Source organism: Balaenoptera borealis (genome assembly GCF_965194805.1).
Source record: "Balaenoptera borealis genome assembly, chromosome: 3".
Classification (NCBI taxonomy): Eukaryota; Metazoa; Chordata; class Mammalia; order Artiodactyla; family Balaenopteridae; genus Balaenoptera; species Balaenoptera borealis.
Window position 1 is genome coordinate 118,593,162 of NC_138866.1, and position 21,573 is coordinate 118,614,734.

Here is a 21,573-nt window from a genome sequence, read left to right on the forward strand (position 1 = left end):
TCTTCTTTTTGGAACGTGGATGGTGAGGTTCCACATTCTGAGACCCATCTGGTGTTCAGAGTGTGGGATCCAGAGCCAGACTGCTAGGTTCAAGCTCCACCAGTCATCTAGCTCGTAAACCTTGGACAACTTAGTTACCCACACAAAGCTTCTGTTTCTTCCAGTGTGAAACAGAAATAACGTGGGAACCTTTCTTGTGTGGTGGTTGGGAGGACTAAACGAGATAATGCATGGAAAACTCTTAGCTTAGTCCCTGGCAGCCAATCACTGTTCAATAGTTATTAACGAATCCCATTAAACGTGACTTGCCTAAAATCCCCCAAGGTTCAAGTGGATAAGCCAACCCTGGAATCTAGGCCAGTACCCCTTCTGCTCCACCCAGGCAGCTTCCACTGAAAAGGAGCTAACACTGATGCAGGGCCAGCTGCATCTCAGACACTGACATCAAGGCAAAGCACTTCACAGGGATACGACGAGGCCGAGGGGGGCGGGTAACTCTCTTAAGGTCACAGAACTAGTAAGCTGGGGATATGGGAGTCAAACTGTCTGACCTCAAGTCCCACAACCATTGTCCATACCAGTGGCTCTCAGATTCTAGAGTGCATCAGAATCACCTGGAGGGCCTGCTTAAAATCCAGATTCCAGGCCCTTCTCCCAGAGTTTTTGACTCAGTCAGCTGATGTAGGGCCTGAGAATTTGCATTCCTAACAAGTTTCCAGATGGTGTCAATGCTGCTGGCCCGGGGACCACGTCTACAGAACTTGGTCTATACTAAGCTGCCTTTGTTTGGTACGATTCATTGTGATGAAAGACTGTGGTGCTCTAACATCTGCACAAACTCTGCTGACCTCTCAGGCTGCCGGGAGCCCCAAGGAGAGCCCTGGGGCACACTCAAGAAATGTGTCCCTGTTAAGCTCCTCAGTGCCTCATGACACCACCCACAGCCTTGTCAGATGCACACAGATTTTGTCAGGCACAGTCTATGGGTTCAGAGCCAGCACTCCCAGTTAGGTGTTTTATTATTTATTCACTTGACAGGAAACATACATTTGGTCGTATAAAACACCATGCTACTGGCTTAACTAGTTGCTGTTGTAGAACAGAACTCCTCTGGGCTTTCAAGAAGCCCTTGCATGGCCAACTGAGGATGGCTCAGTCACTGGAGAGAAGAACCCTGCCACGAAGAAGAGACCCACTGCCAGGCCCTCTCTGGGCAGCCTCTGTCCCACAGCCCTGCAGAGCCATTCACACACGTTGGGCATCATCAAAATAATGGTCATGCTGGGAGGAATGGGTGCTCTGAACTAGAAGAGGGTCTTAAAACCAGAGCATACCAGGCAATTCATATATATTACAAACATATAAATTAAGAGGTCTACACGTATACAAAATCTTTCAAAGGGACTTAATTTCACTCTATGTCATGCCAGGTTATTTGTCAGAACCTTGAAAACACAGGAGGTTTTCAATGGAGCTGGTATTAAAAATAGAAGGTATTTATACACAGGCCCTGCTCCTCTCGTGTCCACTGTGGAATCCTCTGGTGTTGTCAGGGCCTCTGGGCAACCTCAGCACCCCCACAGGCAGCCCATCTGCAGTCTGCATCTTCTGAGAGAGCAGGGGACTCGCTCTGGGGCTCTTCTCCTGCGTCCCCATCTCAGCCTGGCGGCGCCTCCGAACCCAGGGGCTGCCAGAGGGAGTGACGCTGCTGTCCGAGGAATAATCCGTGCACTTGCGAAAGCTCTCAGGACTGGCGCTGGAGTTCGGCCTACCTTCTTCGGCCAGTGGGGATTTTCTGGAAACGCCTTTTCGTTGAGCCAAGGGGCTGCTCCAAGGACTTGAGCACGGGGAGGCATTCGGGCTCAGAAAGAGATTCTGGTGGCCAGAAGGGCTGAGCTTGTTGGTGACTGCAGGTCGCCGGCCAGCCATAGGGGACGTGGGATTGCTCTCGGGGTCGGAGGAGCTGTTGGTGGAAGACTCATCCCCCACGTACTGAAGCTCCTCAACTCTCCTGTTTAGGGACTTGTTCAGGTGGATGCTCGAAGTGGGTTCTTCGTCCTGGTTCTTCTCTTTGGATGGTTTCTTTTTGGGTGGCTTCATACCAATCAGGACAGCTTTCATGCTCTCCCGGCCCTGAGATTCTGTGATCATGAACTCATGGGCTTTGATGGCCGCTTCCACCTCCTCGAACTCCACAATGGCGCACTCTTGGGTCCCCACCTGGCTGTACCGGCTGCTGATCCTCCGGATATCGGGGGGCAGCTCTCTCCCGGGTTTGAGGATTCGCACTGACGAGATGACTCCAAAGGTCCCGAAGAGCTTGAGCAGGTGTTCCATCACCTTCTCCTGCACCCTTCCATTCTTCTGGGGGGTGGCCAGGGCCCACAGCTTGGGGGACAGGTAGAGGTCATAGACCAGGAGCATCTTGCTGGGGAGGTTCTCGTTGGGGAAGAGTGGGACAGGGGTGGTCCTCCTCACCTTCCGGTGGTCCTCATTCAACTCGAGGGTCACTGAGTACTTCAAGGCATGTGCTGTGGTTCTCCAGTCCCGTGTAAGGTGTTTCACCTGAAGAACACAGAGCAAATCAGAAACAGTACCTACTGTCCGTGTCCTCCTGGTGTCCTCTATAATCTCCCTCCCTCCTTTCCTTACCCCTGGAACATCAGTATCTAGAATTATACCTGGTGTGTGCAGGCACTCAAAAACCTAGTGAGTGAACGAATACACTTTCTACAGTTACAAACAAGGCAGCACGGTTTAGAACAGGGCTGTCAAACAGATCTTTCCGAGGTATGGAAATATTCTATTCTGTGCAGGTTTAAAGGTTAAACCCGCAGGTTCTGGAACAAGGCTGTTGGAAACACAAATCCAGGGGCCACCTCTAACTGACATTAAGACCTGAAGAGTTATTCAGTCCCTCAGTACCTCAACTTCCTCATCTGTATAATGAAGACATTAATAGTGTCTACCTCATAGAACTATCATGAGGATTAAATGAATAAAGAAATATATACATATCTACCCCCAGACACACATTTTACATATATAAAACTTAGGACAGTGTCCAGCTCACAGTGAGTACTCAACAAATATTATGTGCTATCATTATTTCAAATATGACATGCTACCATTTTGACAGGATCTGGAGATTTTAACATTCAAATCCTTCTCTGAAGTGGTGCTTCCACATTTCTGCATTCACGACACAGAAGGTGCCAAAAGATCTTTCAAGATCTCCTGAAGATGATGTGGGCTGTTTCAACTTGGAATTAAATGCAACTTGGGTGTCAAGGAGAATAAGGAAACGGTCCCTCACTCCTCCTCCTTTGGTGGAAATTGTGCGTATCAATGTTGCAGCGCATGGAAGCTATATTTATACTGTAAAACAGTAATTTTCGAGAGGCCCACTTCTGGTGAAGGGAATGCCATGGAGAATGAGTCATCCCGAAGAAATGGTGCAGGTGGGTGGGTAACCTGAGCCAGGAATGGCAAGATCACCCGGAGCGGAGCCAGCGCAGCTGCTCTGCAGAGGCACCCTGACACAAACAGGAACTTCCCGGAACTCAGAAGGGAGGGCTCCCAAACAGGGCCGGGTGGGGGGAGCCCTGGCAGAGCTCTGAGTAGTACCAGCAGGCTCCTGGAGAGAGGGCACTCTCCACTCTAGCCTGTGGCCTCTGGGTGAAACAGCCCAGACTGGGGCTTAGGGTATGGGAATCACAAGTCACCTACACACAGAATCAATGGGCTGATTACCGTGGCATGAGCCAAGGGCAGAGAGAAGCAGGTCCAGGCAAAGAGTTGGACTGCAGGTGGACAGGGTCAATGAGGGATCCAGAAAGGGTGAAGAAGATGACCACAGGACAATGGCTCTGTGGGGGTGAAACATGGGGGGAGAGGGTCTTCTCCATTGCCAGTCAGGGAGGGAGCACTCAGGAGAGGAGGGGAAGACTGGGCAAGGAGTGCCGGGGGAAGGCCAGGGTGGCCTTGCTCAGAGGGCTGGAGAAGCTGCTGGAAGGCCATGGCCAATCCAGAGAGAAGCGGGACCCAGTACCCCCTGCCCAGAGCCAGGAGTCAGGGCCACTGGGAATCTCCGTTAGGTCTGAGCATCCCAGGCCTGGGTCTGTGAGCCTGGGGAAGGAGTGTCCAGGCAGCCCCCTAGGAAGAGGAACCAGAGAGCTGCCATCTTTGTGCAATTACTAGAACTTGGTAAGATTTTCCAAAACTTTGTGGTGGCCCTGGTCATATGTGTTTCCTATTATGATTAGCAGGAAACGCTTTAGAATGAAAAGGGTCTTTGCTGTCATTTTGGAGGTGTTGGGGAGTCTGTGTCTACTCTGCAGCCAGTTTTCAACAGAGAACTCTCCTAAATAGATCCAGTAAGTGGCAACTTAAAAAGGAAAGAAAATTAGGCTCACTCTTAGGGTCCCTGGGGAGGAATAAAGGAATGTACAGGATGATTCCACTGGCTGCTCCATTTTGGGTTCCCCCACCAGCACTTTCATGTGAGGGCTTGCTCACTGTTCTCTGGACATGTGTGATACTGTGATTGACACGAAGAAATATATATATTTGGGCTTCATCCCTGTTACTGGCACTGAGTTCCTGAAACCTCGGTAAGTTCCTGAGCAATAAGAGCACAAGGAGCATCTTTTGCTCTAATGAGGCGACTCTGGCTGGGCTCCTGGATGGGACCAGCCATGATCTGAAGCTTGGAACCTTTAGCCCTGACATTCTCCAGAAAGGGGAGAGGGGCAGGAAATGGATATAATAATATCCATATTATTATTATAATATAATAATTATTATTATAATAATTGATCATTCTATATGACAAAGACACCATAAAAATCCCTAAAGTACAGGGTTCGAAGAGCTTCTAGGTTGGTGAACACATCCTAAGGAAGGTGTCACACCCCAACCTCATGGGGACAGAAGCTCCCACACTTGGGACCCTCCCAGACCTTGCCCTATGCATCTCTGCATCGGGTGGTTCCTCTGTATCCTTTATCATATCCTTTAATCAACTGGTAAATCTAATTAAGTCTTTTCCTGAGTTCTGTGAACAGCTGTAGCAAATAATCGAATCCAAGGGGGCGGAGGTCATGGGAACCTCTGATTTGTAGCCAAGTCAGAGAGAAGTTGTGGATCCCTGGGGACGTACTACTTGTGATTGGCATCTGAAGTGTGGTGCAGAACCCTTAACCTGTAGGGACCTGATGCTATCCCCACGTAGACTGTGTCAGAATTGGTTTAAACTGTAGGACACCCAGCTGGGTGTCGCAGAATTGCTTGGTATGGGCAAAAACCTCCCCCACATCTGGTGGCAGAAGTATTGTGAGGAAGAAGAGTAGGTTTTTCCTCTACAACACGAAATGCCCTTTCCCTTCTCCTGTACCTTGAAAACTCCTACTCATCCTTCAAGATCCTATTTCAATGTCACTGCTTCTGGGAAGACTTCTCAATTCTCCAGGCAGGGTTAGTTGTTCTGATCAATTAGCTCCAAGCAGTACTTTGTTCTTTCTGTTGCAGTACTTTTGATGGTCATATTGTGATCCTTCACTGGTCTGTGTCCCTTATTGGACTGTGCCAGGGCAGGGGGGAATGCCATGTTCATTTTGTATATCCTGTGCCTAACACAGCACTCAGCATACAGAGCAAATATGTTTGATGAACGAATAAAGGAAAGAAATCAAGAGAAGAGGGCAGAGTATTCCAGCGGGCGAGGCAGAGAAGAGCTCCGGGAGGAAAGCTCTCCTCCAGCGCTCTCTGACAAAGCACACAGGCAACTTGGCTGGGACCCACTCGTTACACATCCCGTTATGCAACAGGCCACGTGGGCTTTTCCATTCTAGTAAATACACTTTCCCCAAGGGAGACACAGAGTTCTTACTCCAACCGGCCTGTTAACTCTTCAAGAAGCAGGGAATTCACAACCCAGTTGCTGGATCTATACAGCAGAGACATGCAGTAGATATCCTACATCTCCATCCCATAGATGAGGATGTTGGCATTACACAGCAAAGGCGGCTGGTGTCTTGGAGGAGGCTCATCTCCCAGAGCTCCTTCCTCCTCTTATTCAACTCGGCAAATGAAAAGCTTAGATTTCAGATAATTCTAGGCCTGGTCGGTGTCTCTCCAGGTCACTGAGCCCCCTGTCCTGGCACAGCATCCTCCTGGCCACCCACTTGCCCGGCAAGAGTGCCTGAACTTTGCTAAGAACAAGTAATGTCATTTCATAACTGCCACCAGCTGAGACTTGTCCCAACACCCAGGACCCTTTTAATAGAGTGGGAGGATAGTCTTAAAAATGATCCTAAATCCCTTCTCTTGATCATTTCCCCCTTTTTCAGGGCTTGGAGGAAATAAAAAGTTGTTAGTCATCAGCTTTCAAGGGGGTAAAAAATATTGAGAACCACAACCCCAAGCGCCTCTGAAATCCTCAAAGCGGCTTCTGAGAACGAAGTCTCACCTTTTTGAAGGATGTGAGTAGCTTGACACTCACATACCCCAGCTTGTTCCTCCTCACGTGCTTCAGCAGGAAGGCGTCCTTCTCCAGGTTTTCATCAGAAAAGTAGAATTCGATCTGATCCACCAGTTTCTTGATTAACTCCTCGTCCGGGGGCTGCCACTCCTGCTCCAAGTCCTCATGCTCATTCTCGCCCCCACTTGTCGTGGTGCCACTGAGACCAGAAGGGGACACGAGGTGTTAGGGGTTGAACCGTAGCCCCCAAGTTTCGTATTTTTAAGTCCCGCCCCCCCATATGTCAGAGTGTGATGGTATTTGGAAAAAAGGTCTTGCAAATGTCATTAGTTAAAGATGAAGTCACCCCAGAGTAGGGTGGGCCCTAATCCACGCGCACACAGGGAGAACACCACGTGAAGATGAAGGCAGAGGTCGGGGTGATGCGGCAGAGGTCAAGGAATGTCTAAGATTGCCAGCCTGCAAACCATCAGAAGTTAGGGGACAGGCCTGGAACAGACCCTTCCCTAGCACCTCAAGAGGGAGCAAGCCCCTGCTGACATCCTGATCTTGGACTTCCAGCCTCCAGGACTGTGAAGCAATAAATTTCTGTTGTTCTAAGCCGCCCAGTTTATGGCACTTTGTTACAGCAGCCCTAGGAAACTGTAATGGGTCATGTCTGAACTGGGCTCCTCAGAAGTGAGAATCACATGGCCACAAGGGGAGAGATTTTTGCCCCCAACTAGCTAAGAAATCAAGCTTTCATTTTTTTAAAATTTAATTTAATTTATTTTTTTATACAGCAGGTTCTTATTAGTCATCCATTTTATACACATTAGTGTATACATGTCAATCCCAATCTCCCAATTCATCACACCACCACCGCCCCCACTGCCACTTTCCCCCCTTGGTGTCCATACGTTTGTTCTCTTCATCTGTGTCTCTATTTCTGCCCTGCAAACTGGTTCATCTGTACCATTTTTCTAGGCTCCACATATATGCATTAATATACGATATTTGTTTTTCTCTTTCTGACTTACTTCACTCTGTATGGCAGTCTCTAGATCTATCCGCGTCTCTACAAATGACCCAATTTCGTTCCTTTTTATGGCTGAGTAATATTCCATTGTATATATGTATCACTTCTTCTTTATCCATTCATCTGTCAATGGGTCAAGCTTTCATTTTCAACAAGAACAGAAGATCATTAAAAAAGAAAAACAACACCCTCTATTAACATTTATGTTGCTCTGCCATTGACAAGATGCTTTTCACACATACTCCTATTCTCCCCTCCCCACAAATCCCGATTTGTAGAAGATAGTTTAGCAGAGTAACTAAGAGTCCTGGTTCTAGAGTTAGGCTGCCTGGGTTTGAATCCTGACACCACCATTTATTAGCTGAGTCACCTTAGGCAAGGAAGTTCACTGCCATACTTCAGTTCCATTAGCTATCAATTGGGACTCATGATAGTCACTTTCTTGATAGACTTGTGTGAAGATTAATTAATTCATGGAAATATCTAGAAGAGTACCTGACATACCCTCAGGGCTCAGTAAGTGATAGACACACTCATTTGTTCAGTCATAAGGGGCAGATATAGGTTTCAAACTCAAGTTTTCTGTCTCCAAAGTCAGCACACATGACACCTTCCACATTTTGTTGGGACACTGCCGGAAATCTGGAAACAATCTCATTCACTGGGGCCCTTCTAAATGAACCCCCCTGCCCCCCAGCAGCTCCACCTGGACATACTTCCTCTCCCTCTCTCCGAGAATACTAGGACATGAGAACAAGGCAAAGAAATCCTGGGCAAAGCTTCTTTAGGAAGGCCAATCTTTCATGAAGAGATTATAAATATCTTCAAAACCATAAATATTTAAGGAATTTGTGATTATCCACATCATAGTTGACACCATTATTAGAAGTTATCACAGGTGAGTTCCCTTTTGTATATTTAATTACCAAATTATGTATTATATAAATACTATATTTATTATTCAATAAAAAGTATTGGTTAAAAATTACTTCCAGAGAAAAGAAAAAGAACTACTTTCCTTTGTGGCAGTTTGATGTCTAATAACATTGACTATCAGACCCAGAGCCTCCATCAACATGTTCCAAGCAGAAAGAGCATCTCTTGGGACAGACGCACAAACCTAATCCCCCTAAAGCATCCTAGTCTTCCTAAAGCATCCAAGGTACTTCCACTCTGTTGGGAGAACTTGCCAGGCTCCCAAAAGGGCTCAGAGAGTTCATATAAATAACCAATTTAAAAAAAAGGGCTCATAAAGTAAAAGAACCTATGAATGTGACAGTTTAAAGCCGGAAAAGGCACATACATTTACATTCTTCAACTCCAGCAAAATGTTCACTGGCTCACAACCTTAAAAAAAAAGCAATTGTATAAGAGTTAAAATGAGAAAAAAAAATCGAATATTCTGGCAGGAGAAAAAAAACCTAAATCTATCTCACAATTTTTCAAATTCAGAAATTATATTTAGCATAAAATACAGGCACTTGTAGATTTTAAAAATGAAGAGTTTTAGTTATTTGCCTGTAGAGAGTCTGGAAATGGTTTTTAAAATACCTTACTGATGTCACAAGACAAATGTGTATGTACTAAAGGAAAAAAACAGTCTAAGAGACTAACTTTAAAAGTATGTTTCTTAAAAAGGCTTTTTAAAAATGGGATGATAAACTAAGGGAATATGTTAAGGCAGCCCACTAGATATAACAGGTCAAGTGCAACTTAAACAGTAGATAAGCTGAATATTTTAGAAGTCCCTAAAAGACAGCTGTGGCAGACACCAGTCTGACTCACCCAGCATCTAATAGCAAACTCTTTCTCACTTGCCCTCCTTTACTATGGAGGTTATAAAAACTAAATGCTCACTTTCCCAGTCTCTCTTACAGGTGGTAGCCATTTGTCATGTTATGGCCAATAACATACAAGTGAAAATCTCTTGGCCTTGGCCTTGCCCCTTCCCCTTTTATCTGTTTTGAGTGTGGATGTAATGGTTGGAGCTGTAGCAGCTATTTTACTACCATACGGAAAAGGTCAGGAGAATCAGCTTGGCCTAATTTATTGACATTATTGGTTCTGATATTACTGAGTTGATGAACCAACTACTATAACTACATACTTGCAGAATTATGATTATTACATGAGAAAGATAAAATCCTATTTGTTTAATTCACTGTTAGTTGGGTTTTCTACTACTTACAGCCAAATACTAGGACAGTAACACTACACTGAGAAAAGAGGTGCTCAAAACACGCCAAAGGAAAAGTGTCAGTGGGAAAATCAATGAAATGAAAAAGAAAATGCCAGATGGAAAGCACACATTTTCACTTTATTACAGAAAGTGTATACCCTAGATAGTAGTTAAAACGGATAGGTTGAATATACCAGATAAAATAACTAAGAATGCATAGGAAATTCTGGGCCCAGCTGACAAGGATGACAATAAATAGCAGGGGATGGGGTGAGGTGTGTGATAACGACCAGTGAAGAGTTTTGGGTGGACTCAGAGGTATAAGCAAAATGGCCCAACTTACTACAAATGGCTAGTATATCACAGGTGACCAGACCATTAAAGGGACCCACAGACCAGTAAGTCCTACTTCCAAACCAGAGCAGTTGATGCCATCACTAAAAGTAAACTTACACACAAATAAAACATAATGGAAGGAAGATGATGCAACTTCTCACTTTCTCTAGTGCCTATTCTAGATCCTCCCATTCTTCCCAAGGTCAGCCACAGGAAGACTTTACTCCCTGCAGATGATTCTACCTCAGACTTAAGGAAATCAAGTTCATCCAATCAGACTTGCCCAGACCTTCCTCAGACTTGTTCTTTGTGTCTGGACATCCACCAAAGAATTCGTTTGCTATATCTGGGCGCCTTTTCTCCATCTTGCTTTCTTGCCCCCGGCTGCAGGATGGGACACAGTTGATCACCTTCTTCTTGATATTCTCCCCCTGGGCTTATATGAGTTGTTCTTTTCTGGGTTTTCTTCCCATCTGACTGCCCTTTCAGGATCTTCTTCCTCCTCCCACTTTGAAATGTAGGTATTTGCCAAGGATCTTTCCTTGGTTCTTTATCCCCTGGCAACCTCTACACTTCAGCCACTGGTTGGCTCATCTGATTCAAGTCTGCCTCTCCTCCTACCCCTCCATCCTGCTCTCACTCCTGAGTCCAGTCCTCAGTTCCTAACTGCCTGCTGGACGTTTCCACGTGGATAGCCTGATACTGCTTCAATATCAATATGTCCAGAATCAACCTGTCACCTTCTGCAGAACTCAGCCTCAGGTAGGACCAAAGCCTGGGCCTGTTTACCAAGAGACATTCTACCTGGGAAGCTCATCTTCTTTTCACACAATCGCTCAGTAAATAATCCATAATGTGTTGGGAGGTGACTCTGTGTCAGTATTTGCACCTGGTGAGCAAATAACCAGAAATTCCAGAACAGGTGGGTAGTACTGGGAGGTAATAGAAAACCTCTGTGTGAGTGCAGAGGTGAGCTTCTTGCACCCAGAGGATCCCTGCCTCTGCATGGGTGCTGTCAGCAGCAACTGTGCATCTCCCAAGGGGAATCTTGGAAGATCAGGAAAGCCTGTTTTATATATGGGAGCCTGCTGCACTGTTTCCTGGTTCTTGTAACAGCCTTTGAACACAAAAGACCATGTAACCTTCACAAACATTAAAGAAGTTTATATTCTTTATATATGAACATTGACAACTTTTTGTCAATTACAACTATCCTATAATAACCACATTATCTTCCCTCCCATAATGTCCCACAAATGACTTTCCCTATACTCTCTTCTATGTGCTTAGACTCAAAGCCTAAGATGCATTTTTCAGCCTTCTCTTTGCCCCCACATTGAGTCAGTTATCAAGTGCTGATTTTATTCTGCAGTGTCTCCCATCTGTTCTCTCTTTTCCATTCCAACTGTTCTTGTTACTTCTCCCTCGGACCCTATTAATAGCTCATCAAAAAATAATTCTTAAAAATTAAAGTAATACATATACATAGAACCAACTGAAATAAAATAGTAGAAAACTTATAAAGAGAGCAACAATCCCCCTCTCCACTCCTCCTTCCTAGATGCAACCTCTATTCAACCATTTAATTCCTATGAGAGTTGCCTTATATGTCTATAAAATAAGTTCATAGCTCTATGCATCACTTGCCAATTTCTGAAATTCTTTGTTGATGTCCTATTATACAAAAGAAGGATTTGGGGTCACTGAAAAGCCTCTTCTTTCAACTTTTATATTTTTATATTAATTTTGGTTTTTCTATTAGCCTTCTCTATGTGTTTTAAAATAATATACTTAAAATTCTGTTTCTTATTCCACCAACATTAAAAAATATTTCCCAATTCCTCACAACATATGATGTGCATATTATTACCCCTCCTTTTCCTTCATCTCTCCTTACATTTCCAACTTCCCAAATTTTATCAGATGTGCCTTTATTTCATTTTGTCATGGTTCATAATATTTACAGTCTATTCTGGAACTACTATTTCATGCTTTGTCTATAGATAGATACTAAACTCTGAAAGTCAATCAGTTGTAGGTCATTATTATTACTATATAAACATTGGTCACTGCAGGGAGAAGGCATCTGCTAAGATTACAGTTCTTTTCTTAAAATACTGTCAGCTGACTGACCACTTGGACTGATCCGCTGTGCCTATTATTTTCTATCACATTGTCTGTCTGTGCCTTTGTCTTTGATTTATATGCTAAGAGATTTCCTTGACATTATCTTCCAACCTTTTCCAGTGAATTTTTTAAATTTCAGTAATTATTTACTCTTTAAAAATTCTTTTATGTCTTCAGATTGTTCCTTTTTAAGAGCATCCTGTTCTTATTTTGTGGATACACTATCTTAAATTCTCTCAGGGTACTAACTGGAGTATGTGTAATTTTTAACAGTCTCTTCTGTTTCCAACAGTGTTGTCTCTGTATCCTCTGGGGTCAGTTTTTCCATTTAATTTTCATGTCACTGATTTTCTTCACGTGGCTGGTAAAGAAGTCGTCTTTTTCTTTTTAAAAATATTTTTAAAATAAACTTATTTTATAATAGTTTTAGATTGACAGAAAAATTGTGAAAACAGCATAGAGTTCCCATATATCCCACACCAGAATTCTTCTATTATTAATAGCTTGCATTAGTATGGGACACTTAATGAACTAGTATTAATACATTATTATTAGCTAAAGTCCATACTTTATTCAAATTTCCTTAGTTTTTACCTGATAGCCTTTTTCTGTTTCAGGATCCCATCCCACGTTACATTTATTCATTGTGTCTCTTTAGGCTCCTCTTTTCTCTTGGCTATGACACTTTCTCAGACTTTCCTTGTTTTTGATGACCTTGACAATGTTGAGGAGTACTGGTCAGGTATATTGTAGAATGTCCTTCAATTGGGATTTGTCTGATATTTTTTTCATGATTAGACAGGGGATATGAGTTTTTGGGAAGAGGACCACTGATGTAAATTTCCATTCTCATCACATCATATAAAGGGCACATACTATCCAATGACTGATAATTGTGGATGTTGACCCTGATCACCTGACTAAGGTAGTGTTTGTCACACGACTCCACTGTAAAGTGACTCCTTTTTCCCCCTTTCCATACGGTACACCTTGGAAGGAAGCCCACACATAAGGAGTAGGGAACTACGGCTCCATAGTTATTCATTCTGAAGAATGAAGTCTGGGTTGCTTTTTCTTGGTGGTTTGTGAGGGCTCCCTAGGAATATGTACACTCCTATTGTTTTTCTTCCTTAGGTGGCTCTATATACATGGGTGGGGCATGCCAATTGGCATGAGTGAACTGGAAGGGAACCATTAAGTAGGAGCCCTATATCAGGTACCAGCTCTACCTTAGCAGCCCTAGATCACCACTTAGTTCACTCAATTCCTTTAGGAAATAATCTTGTTTCTTTTTTCCCCTGGGAAGTAAAGGGTATATTGTCTACTACCTTTCATTGGCAGGTAGAGAGGCTGGGCAATTGTTCTAAAGGAAGAATTTAAATTACCTCTCAGATATTAGCATCCCTTTTCACTCTTGCCTCCTTTGCATATTTCCCAACCACAGCCTTTCTAGGGTTCTTTTTTCCCACCTCCTGTCACTTCCTGCTGTATTTTGGGCTACAGTCTCTTCCGTTCTGTGCCTTATTACACGTTTTCAAGAACAGCTATAAAATGCCACTGCTCTGCTTTGATACTAATAATGTTTTCTATTTCCTGTTAAATAAAATCCAAAATCCTTAGCTCTTTATTCAGATTCACTTAGAATCTGGCTGTAACCAGCTTCCAAATGCATTTCTATTTCCTTGCAGATCCTTTGCTCCAAGCAAATAAAAGACTTATAGTTCCCCGTATCACAAGGTTTCTGGACTCTATGCCTTTGTGCATGCTGTTCCCATCTCCTTGAATGCCTTGCCCCTCTCTCTCAGGTCCGAATCCTAGTCACACATCAAGGCCCATCTCAAATGTAACTCTCCCAGGAAGGAAATCATTTCAACTTCTCCTAATACTTGCCTCTATTTGTATCAGAGCTAATTGTGTGCATATCTTATTAGTGCCCTGAACTCTAAGTTCTGGAAGGGTAGGATTCATATTGGTTTCTTTCATTCTACCCAGAGCCTTGCACATAGTAGGAATTTAAAAAGCATCACCAAGGTAAAGTAAATTGTTTCTGTATGGGCAAATCACACCTATCAGAATTCTTTTAGAGAGAAAGTGTGGTTCCTAGTGAATATGTTGCTAGTGGCCTTTCAAGAGGACTGTGAAAAAGTTTTACGTTTGCGTTACTGTTTTGCTTTAAATAAAGCATTATAAATTGGGAGTGATGATGAGTTCTTTTGTTATGACTGTAAACTTGCTAGAAATGGAAACAAAGCATAGAAATAAGGGGTACATTTCGAAACAGTTAATTGGGCTCCACAGACCAGGGTTGAAATATCTATTATATTTGTAAATGATTTGGAGAAATAAGGGCAGGATAAGATCTCCAAGGCTGCTTTTCTCATAAAATTTCAAGCTACTTTGGCTGTTAATTGAATGGTTAATCAGATGATACCTTACGAAGGAAAATACCCAAACTAAAATGGTGGAGTACTGAGCTCCTCACTAAGACTTTCAGTACAGAAAAATTTTGGGACTCATCATCTATCCTTGCCGATGGTCTAATGTATGTTGGTTGGGTCACCAAGGCCAGGAAAATGATGGACAGCAACATGGAGGATAGTGGACACAAAGGAGAAAATAACATTTATGAAAAACACTAGGGTCCAGTACCATTGTGTGAAGTTCCTTTTGACTCGTCTCTAGAAAAAGATAATGAATCTGAAAAGGTTCAAAAAGGCAACCAAATTGATAATGCAATATAAAAACATGAGGGAAGATTCAAAAAATAGAGGTTCAGGAGGACAGGTTGAAAACATATATAGGTATGTACCAACTCTGCAAAAGGTATCACGGGAACAACTACATTTTGGATGCTACTAGCAGAGGCCATATGCTATGCTTGGTTGGTCCATGGCTTCCTACATATTTATTACAGAGATCATGACCTTCCTCTCTAATCCTGTCTTCTGCCATGCTGTTCTGGCATATTTCCTAGGGCCTAGGAAAAGTACAACTAGTGGATGTCTCTCCAGGTCTACATAATGGTCTGTGGTGTGGAGCAGAGCTAATATACACAAGGTACTTAGTTCCACATACGGCACATAAATGGCATTAATAAATGAAAGCTTTCATTATTATCATCCAGAACAGGGAAAAGATAGCCTTGTGCTATGGCCCTGTAAAATCACCAAGAGAAAGAAACCTAGATGTTTTTGTTTGTTAAATGAAGAGCAGATGTGCTCAGTGGTTTTATCATTCATACTAATATTTAGTATTATAGTTTTAAATCATTTTTACACACTGTAAGACAAAGCAAATAAGTAAATGTGTTAATGTTATTAGTAATCAAGATTTTCAGTATAAAAATAAAAGAAATAAGGCAAAACCCCTGAAATGTTAAATGTGAATTGGAATTATCAACATAAACTTATTTTTTTTAATATATTTCTTAGCTCTGTCTATTGAAAGGGCCTGAAAGAAATGATGCTCCAGCAGAAATTAGCACTTTTAATTCCAGGTCTTGGTTTCTAAATACCTTCCACCTAGCATTTGAAAAACCAGGGATTCCTGTGGGAATGGAGGGATTCCATGACAAAAGTACAAATTAAGCCTAGAATATCTAGTATCAGAAAGCAAAGAAGACATCCAGATGGCCAACAGGCACATGAAAAGAGGCTCAACATCACTAATCATCAGGGAAATGCAAATCAAAACCACAGTAAGATATTACCTAACAGCTGTCATTAGGGCTATTGTCAAAAACACAACACATAACAAGTGTTGGCAAAGATGTGGAGTAAAGGGAACCCTCATGCACCACTGATGGGAATGTAAGTTGGTGCAGCCACTATGGAAAACTGTATGGAGATTCTTTAAAAATTAAAAATAGAACTACCATACGATCTAGCAATTCTCTCCTGGGTATTTATTTGAAGAAAATGAATATATTAATTAGAAAAGATATATCCACCTCTATGTTCACCACAGCATAATTTACAACAGCCAAGATATGGAAGCAACCTAAGTATCCATAAACAGATGGATTAATGGATAAAGGAGCTGTGGTGTTGTGTGTGTGTGTATGTATATATATATATATACACATATATATATATGTATATATATGTGTATATATATATATATACATACACACACACACACACACATATATACACAATGGAATATTACTCAGCCATAAAAAAGAATGAAATCTTCTCATTTGCGACAACATGAATGGACCTAGAAGGTATTATGCTAAATGAAATAAGTCAGACAGAGAATGACATATACTGTATGATTTTACTTATATGTGGGATCTAAAAAACAAATGAACAAACATAATAAAACAGAAACAGAGAACAAACTGGTGGTTGCAGGGAAGTAGAGGGAGGAGACAAATGGGTGAGGGAGATTAAGAGGCACAAACTCCCAGCTGCAAAATAAATGAGTCACGGGTATGAAATGTCCAGTGTGGGGAATAGAGTAAATAATTACGTAATATCTTTGTATGGTGAGAGATGGTAACTAGACTTATCATCATGGTGATCACTTTGAAGTGTATAGAAGTATCGAATCACTATGTTGTGTAACAGGAACTAACATAGTGTTGGAGGTTAATTATACTTCAAAAACAAAGTCAGAAAAAGAAATCAGATTTGTGGTTACCAGAGGTGGAGGATGGGGGAGAGGAGGAGGAATTGGATGAAGGTGGTCAAAAGGTACAAACTTCCAGTGATAAGATAAATAAGTACTAGGGAAATAATGTGCAACATGATACATATAATTAATACTGCTGTATGTTATATGAAAGATGTTAAGAGAGTAAAGTCTTAGAGGTCTCATCACAAGGAAAAAAATTTGTTTTCTATTTCTTTAATTTTGTGTCTATATGAGATGATGGATGGTCACTAAACTTATTGCAATAATCGTTTCACGATTATCATTATCTTGTACAACTTACACTTACATAGTGCTGTAGTCAATTATATCTCAATAAAACTGGAAGAAAATAAAAATAAAAATAAACTGAGGGGGAAAAGGCAAGGAAGTGCTCATTTCTGTTTGCCTTTTTACGAGGGACTCTTGTTCAATCCCAGATGATCAGGGAAAGCTCTATTTTACATACGAATGTCAGCTAATAAATGTACAAAGAAGGATAAAATGAGAAAATCACCAATATGTAATCCCCGATGAACTGACTCAAGCAAAGATCATCAGTGGATGCTAACACCATTAGGTGAAAGGTCGTTGGTGAAAGAATATTCACAAGAAGACCAGATGTTACTTGTTAATCACAATGGAGGGATCACCTAAACCAAGAAGTCAAATTTAGCGTCACTGATGGTGGATGCTGCCTGAGGTGATGCAATAAGTTTATGGCAGTGCCCAAAGAGTGTTCTTGCCAAAATGTTTAACTGAATCTAATCAAGCCTTCTGCACTAACTTGAGTTTATGGGAAACACATGGTACAAAGGAGCAAGTTACGCTAGACGATGAGAACATAACCAGACCAGTTCAAACTGTGAAACATTCAACAAGACATCTGGGCTCTTATCTAAAATAGGAAAGCATTAAAAAAAAAAGTGGGGATGCTCTAGATTAAAAGATTCTAAAGAGATATAATAGACAACTGTCTCCATCTGGGGTTCTGGTTTGAGGTGAAAAAGAAACAGCTGTAAAATACCATGTGGGACAATTGGGGGAAACATGAATGTGGAACTTGACTATTAGATTATTTTAGGGATTATATTAGGGAATTATTGTTAATTTTCTTAGCTGCAGTAGTAGTATTATGATTTTATAGGAGAATGTCATTATTAAGAGCTACAAAATGAAGTACTTAGGGTATAAGTCTTGCGTACAACATACTTTCAAATAGTTCAGGGGAAACCACACACATTATATATCCATCAAACAAATATGGCAAAATACTAACAACTGTTTAGTCTAGATGGCAGGTATACAAATGCTCAGGTTACTACTCTTTCACATTTTATGTCTGGAATTTTTTATGTTAAAAAGGTGAGAATAAAAGAAAAGACATCTTTTTAGTGAGCAAGATGGGGGTAAGACTAGAGAGATTGGGCTAGGTATTGGAGATATGGAGAAGATTAAGACAAGGTCTCTGCCTTCAAAGATCTCACTGTCTAGAAGAGGAGAAACACACAAATATTTCAACTTGATGGAGTGAGTGCTGTGATAGAGACACACATTCATTCAACAATTATTTATAGAACACCCACTACGTGGCAGGTGCTGTGCTGGGCACTGAGGATGCAATGAAAACAAGGTAAGCGCGGTCCCTGAAGTCATGGAGCTCATATTCTTATGAGGGAGACAAAACTATAGAATTACAATTATGGTGTGTACAGAGTACTACAGCAACATGAAGAAGAGAAAACAAACTTGGCTTTGGGGTAGGGACTGAGGATGGTGGGGAAGACGCAGCGAAGTTTTAAGGCGACTAGAAATTAATCAGAGGGATCTGAGGTGGGAGCACAAAGACATGTGGACGCAAAACAGCACCCTGTGTTCAGGGACCTAGTGGGGGTCAGCACTGGGGGAGCACGAACTGTTAAAACAGGCAGGGAAGGAAGCAATGGGCTGAGGGACGATGTGGGTGGATACCCATCTCAACCAGCGGGTTTAGGAACCTGGGCTTCCTCCTGTAGGCTCTGGGAGCCCAAAAGTGTCCCACACAGGGTGGTGGCCGCTGCTGTGCCAGGCTGGCTCAAGCAGGGGACGGCGTGATTCTTGTTCTTGGCTGCACTCTCCTTGTGCTCTGGATGTTTGCCCGCTGGGCTCTGTCAGCTCCACCACCCTGAAGAACCCCAGGGATTCTTCTGGGGTCAACTCTATGCCAGTGGGCAGCAGGAAAGGCTTCAGACTGAATGCTCCATGAGACTCCAGCCCCTGGAGCTGGGAGAGAAGGCTGGCTCTGGGGTAAGAACCACCCCACCCCTGAAGAAAGGATCGTGTTCTTCTAGATCTCCATAGGGGTTCCCAAGAAATAAGTAGGGCTTTAATCCCTGCTAATGGTACAATCTCAAAATGTAGTCCCCGGGATAGGGGACAGCTCTTTGCCACAGTTACAGGCAAATAAATTCAGCAGAATAAGCCACTCTGGACTATTTTACATGACCTCTGAAATGATTTGATTAAGCAGCTGCCTTCTCAAGATTGTGAGATGTCAGTGACTCAATATTTTTATACTTTCAATAGTCAGCACACAGCTGAGTGAATGAATGAATCAGACTTTACAGTAAAGTGCTGATATTATGTACTAATCTCTCATGTCATCTGCTGTGGCCCAGCTTTCCTGCACTAAACCACTGGGCTGGACTTTCCTGCTCGAATATCTCTAGCTGAATGCCCTGAAACTCTGGGTCCTTAAATCTAGACCTCTTCCATTAGGGAAGGGTCAGGCAGTGAAGGGGAATGGCTCTGGCCCCAGGATCGTCATGCCCTTGAGTTGAGTGTTCGACCAATGAAGTAAATATATGCCTGCCAGGGAATAATCCTGCAGAGCTCTGACAGCTCAAAGCATGTGCAAAGAGGACTCTTAATAGGTGCCTCTTGGGATTTCCTATTATTTGCAAGTTCTGTCACTGCCCTACTCTTATTTCTATGGGTGCGCCATACTGCATCTCCTTTCAACAGCAGGAACAAAATCACAGTCCTGAAAGGCCTGGGTGTTAGTGGACACAAGAGTAAGGTCTCTCTCTGGCTGATAATAAAGCTCAGGGCCCAGAGGCGAGGTTAGACAGGGGGTTTCTTGTGCTAGACTACCCATTACCCAGGAACCCAACGCCAAGGCAGCAAGATGATGATGCAAGCTTAGAAGTCAGATGGAGAAGGGGCATGAAAATGGGAATCCCCCAGCAGGGGAGGAGGAAGCAGCAAGCCCTGAACTGATCCCAAATGGGGCAGATGAGCTCTCTACACGGTGAAATCACTCCTCCTCGGATCCCCCAGCAGCAAGTGTCAGCTGTGCCTGGCCGGCCCCCCAACCCCATTTGGACTGATAAGCAGACAGGGAAATGACGGCAGTGAAGGCTAGGTGGGACCACTCTCATGGGGAGGTGGGCCGGCTTCGGAAGTGAAGGCTGGGCTGGGCTAGGCTTTTTGGAGGGTCCTTGGGTGAGCTCAGGGAAGGAGAGTCTCCCTCTGGGGAGGAGATGGCGAGGATGGTCCAGGAAGGACTTCCCCCTGGGTCCCAGAGCATGCCCACGTCCAGGCCTCTCAGATCCCCGCCGCCAGTTCCGAGAGCCTTGGTGGGGTTAAAGGCTGCGGACCCGGGCACCAACAACCGCCAAAAGCCAGTTCTGACTCCGTGGGACGGCCCAGAGCAGCGTCCCGGGCCGGGGGTGGGGGGTGACGACCCGCTGTGCCCGCGGAGTTGTGCTCCCCCAACTCGGGTTCGGCCGGGACTCGGGGTCGGAGGCTCCCACCCGGGCCAGGGCCCTGCCGCCGCGCTTACCTGTGCCCGCGGCTCGGCTCCTCCTCGCTGGCGCTGCCCCAGCCTGGGCTGAGGTACCGAGAGGGGTCCCCCGAGCGCCGCGCCTCCGCCCCCTCCTCCTCCTCGTCCTCCAGCTCCTCTACGTCCTCGGCCTCCTGGATGGCGACGCGGATCTGCACCGCGGTCTCGGGCCCGGACAGCGCCTCCTCGCCGGGCTGGGCCATGGCTCGCGGGCCGGCCGGGTCTGCGGCGCCGCCGGGTCCCCACGCCGCGAGGCCGAGCCAGCCGGGCGGGGACTACGGCGACGAGGGGGCGGAGGCGACGCGAGCGGCTCTGCCCCGGGAAGGACGGGGGGGGGGTCGCGGCGCCCCGCCCCGCGCCGCCGTCGCCACCACCCCGACCGCCTACCGAGCGCCAGCGCAGACGGGGTCGCGTAGCGGGAAGGTGCCTTCCTCTGCTCTCCTCCCGCAGAGGCCTGTCCGGGACTGATTCCCCGACCCCCCGGTCCTAACAGTGCGCGCCCGCGGCTCACACGGCCCAAGCCCGAGTGATGTGCCAGGGCTCCCTCCTCCCGCCCGCTCCTTTCCAGGCGGCCCCGAGGAGGGAAGGGGCGCGGCACATCTGACTTCACAGTTTGTGGATGACTCTGGGGGTGGCAGGCACAGACAGCAGCTTAAGGGGCTTCTGTGCCCCTTGCGCGTCTCCCCTTCTGACTTGCACAGACGACCGAAATCTCCACCGTAGGTCTCCATGGCATAAGCACCCTACACTGTGCGTCTTGTGACGTCAGGGACTTGGCTTTTGCCGTGCCTCATTCTAGTGGTTCCCAGAGTGTGGTCCCCAGACCAACAGCACCAGCTTTACCTGCGAACCTGTTAGAATTGCACATTCTTAGGGCCCACCCAGACCTCCTGATTAAGAAGCTATGATTCAGAACTTTGTGCTTTACCAAGCCCTCCAAGCGATGCCGAAGTTCACTAAAGTTTGAAATCCAC

At 44.5% G+C, this 21,573-nt stretch overlaps 1 protein-coding gene across 1 annotated transcript; it reads right to left on the reverse strand.

Moving 5' to 3' along the window:
* Positions 1–1,007: 1,007 nt before the first annotated feature.
* LARP6 (La ribonucleoprotein 6, translational regulator) lies at positions 1,008–21,300 on the reverse strand. The gene is made up of 3 exons (XM_082383595.1): positions 20,600–21,300; positions 6,470–6,680; positions 1,008–2,565 (listed from the first exon to the last, which is right to left on the reverse strand). Exons 1-3 carry the CDS (start codon positions 20,800–20,802, stop codon positions 1,498–1,500), a joined length of 1,482 nt encoding a protein of 493 aa, XP_082239721.1. The 5' UTR covers positions 20,803–21,300; the 3' UTR covers positions 1,008–1,497.
* Between the last annotated feature and the right edge of the window lie 273 nt (positions 21,301–21,573).

Coding starts and splice junctions, on each gene's coding strand:
- LARP6 (XM_082383595.1), bottom strand. CDS start 20,802: ATGGCCCAGCCCGGCGAGGAGGCGCTGTCCGGGCCCGAGACCGCGGTG. Junction 6,681..20,599: donor GAGCCGAGCCGCGGGCACAG/GTAAGCGCGGCG, acceptor TTCTGGTCTCAG/TGGCACCACGACAAGTGGGG. Junction 2,566..6,469: donor TACTCACATCCTTCAAAAAG/GTGAGACTTCGT, acceptor TGTGTTCTTCAG/GTGAAACACCTTACACGGGA.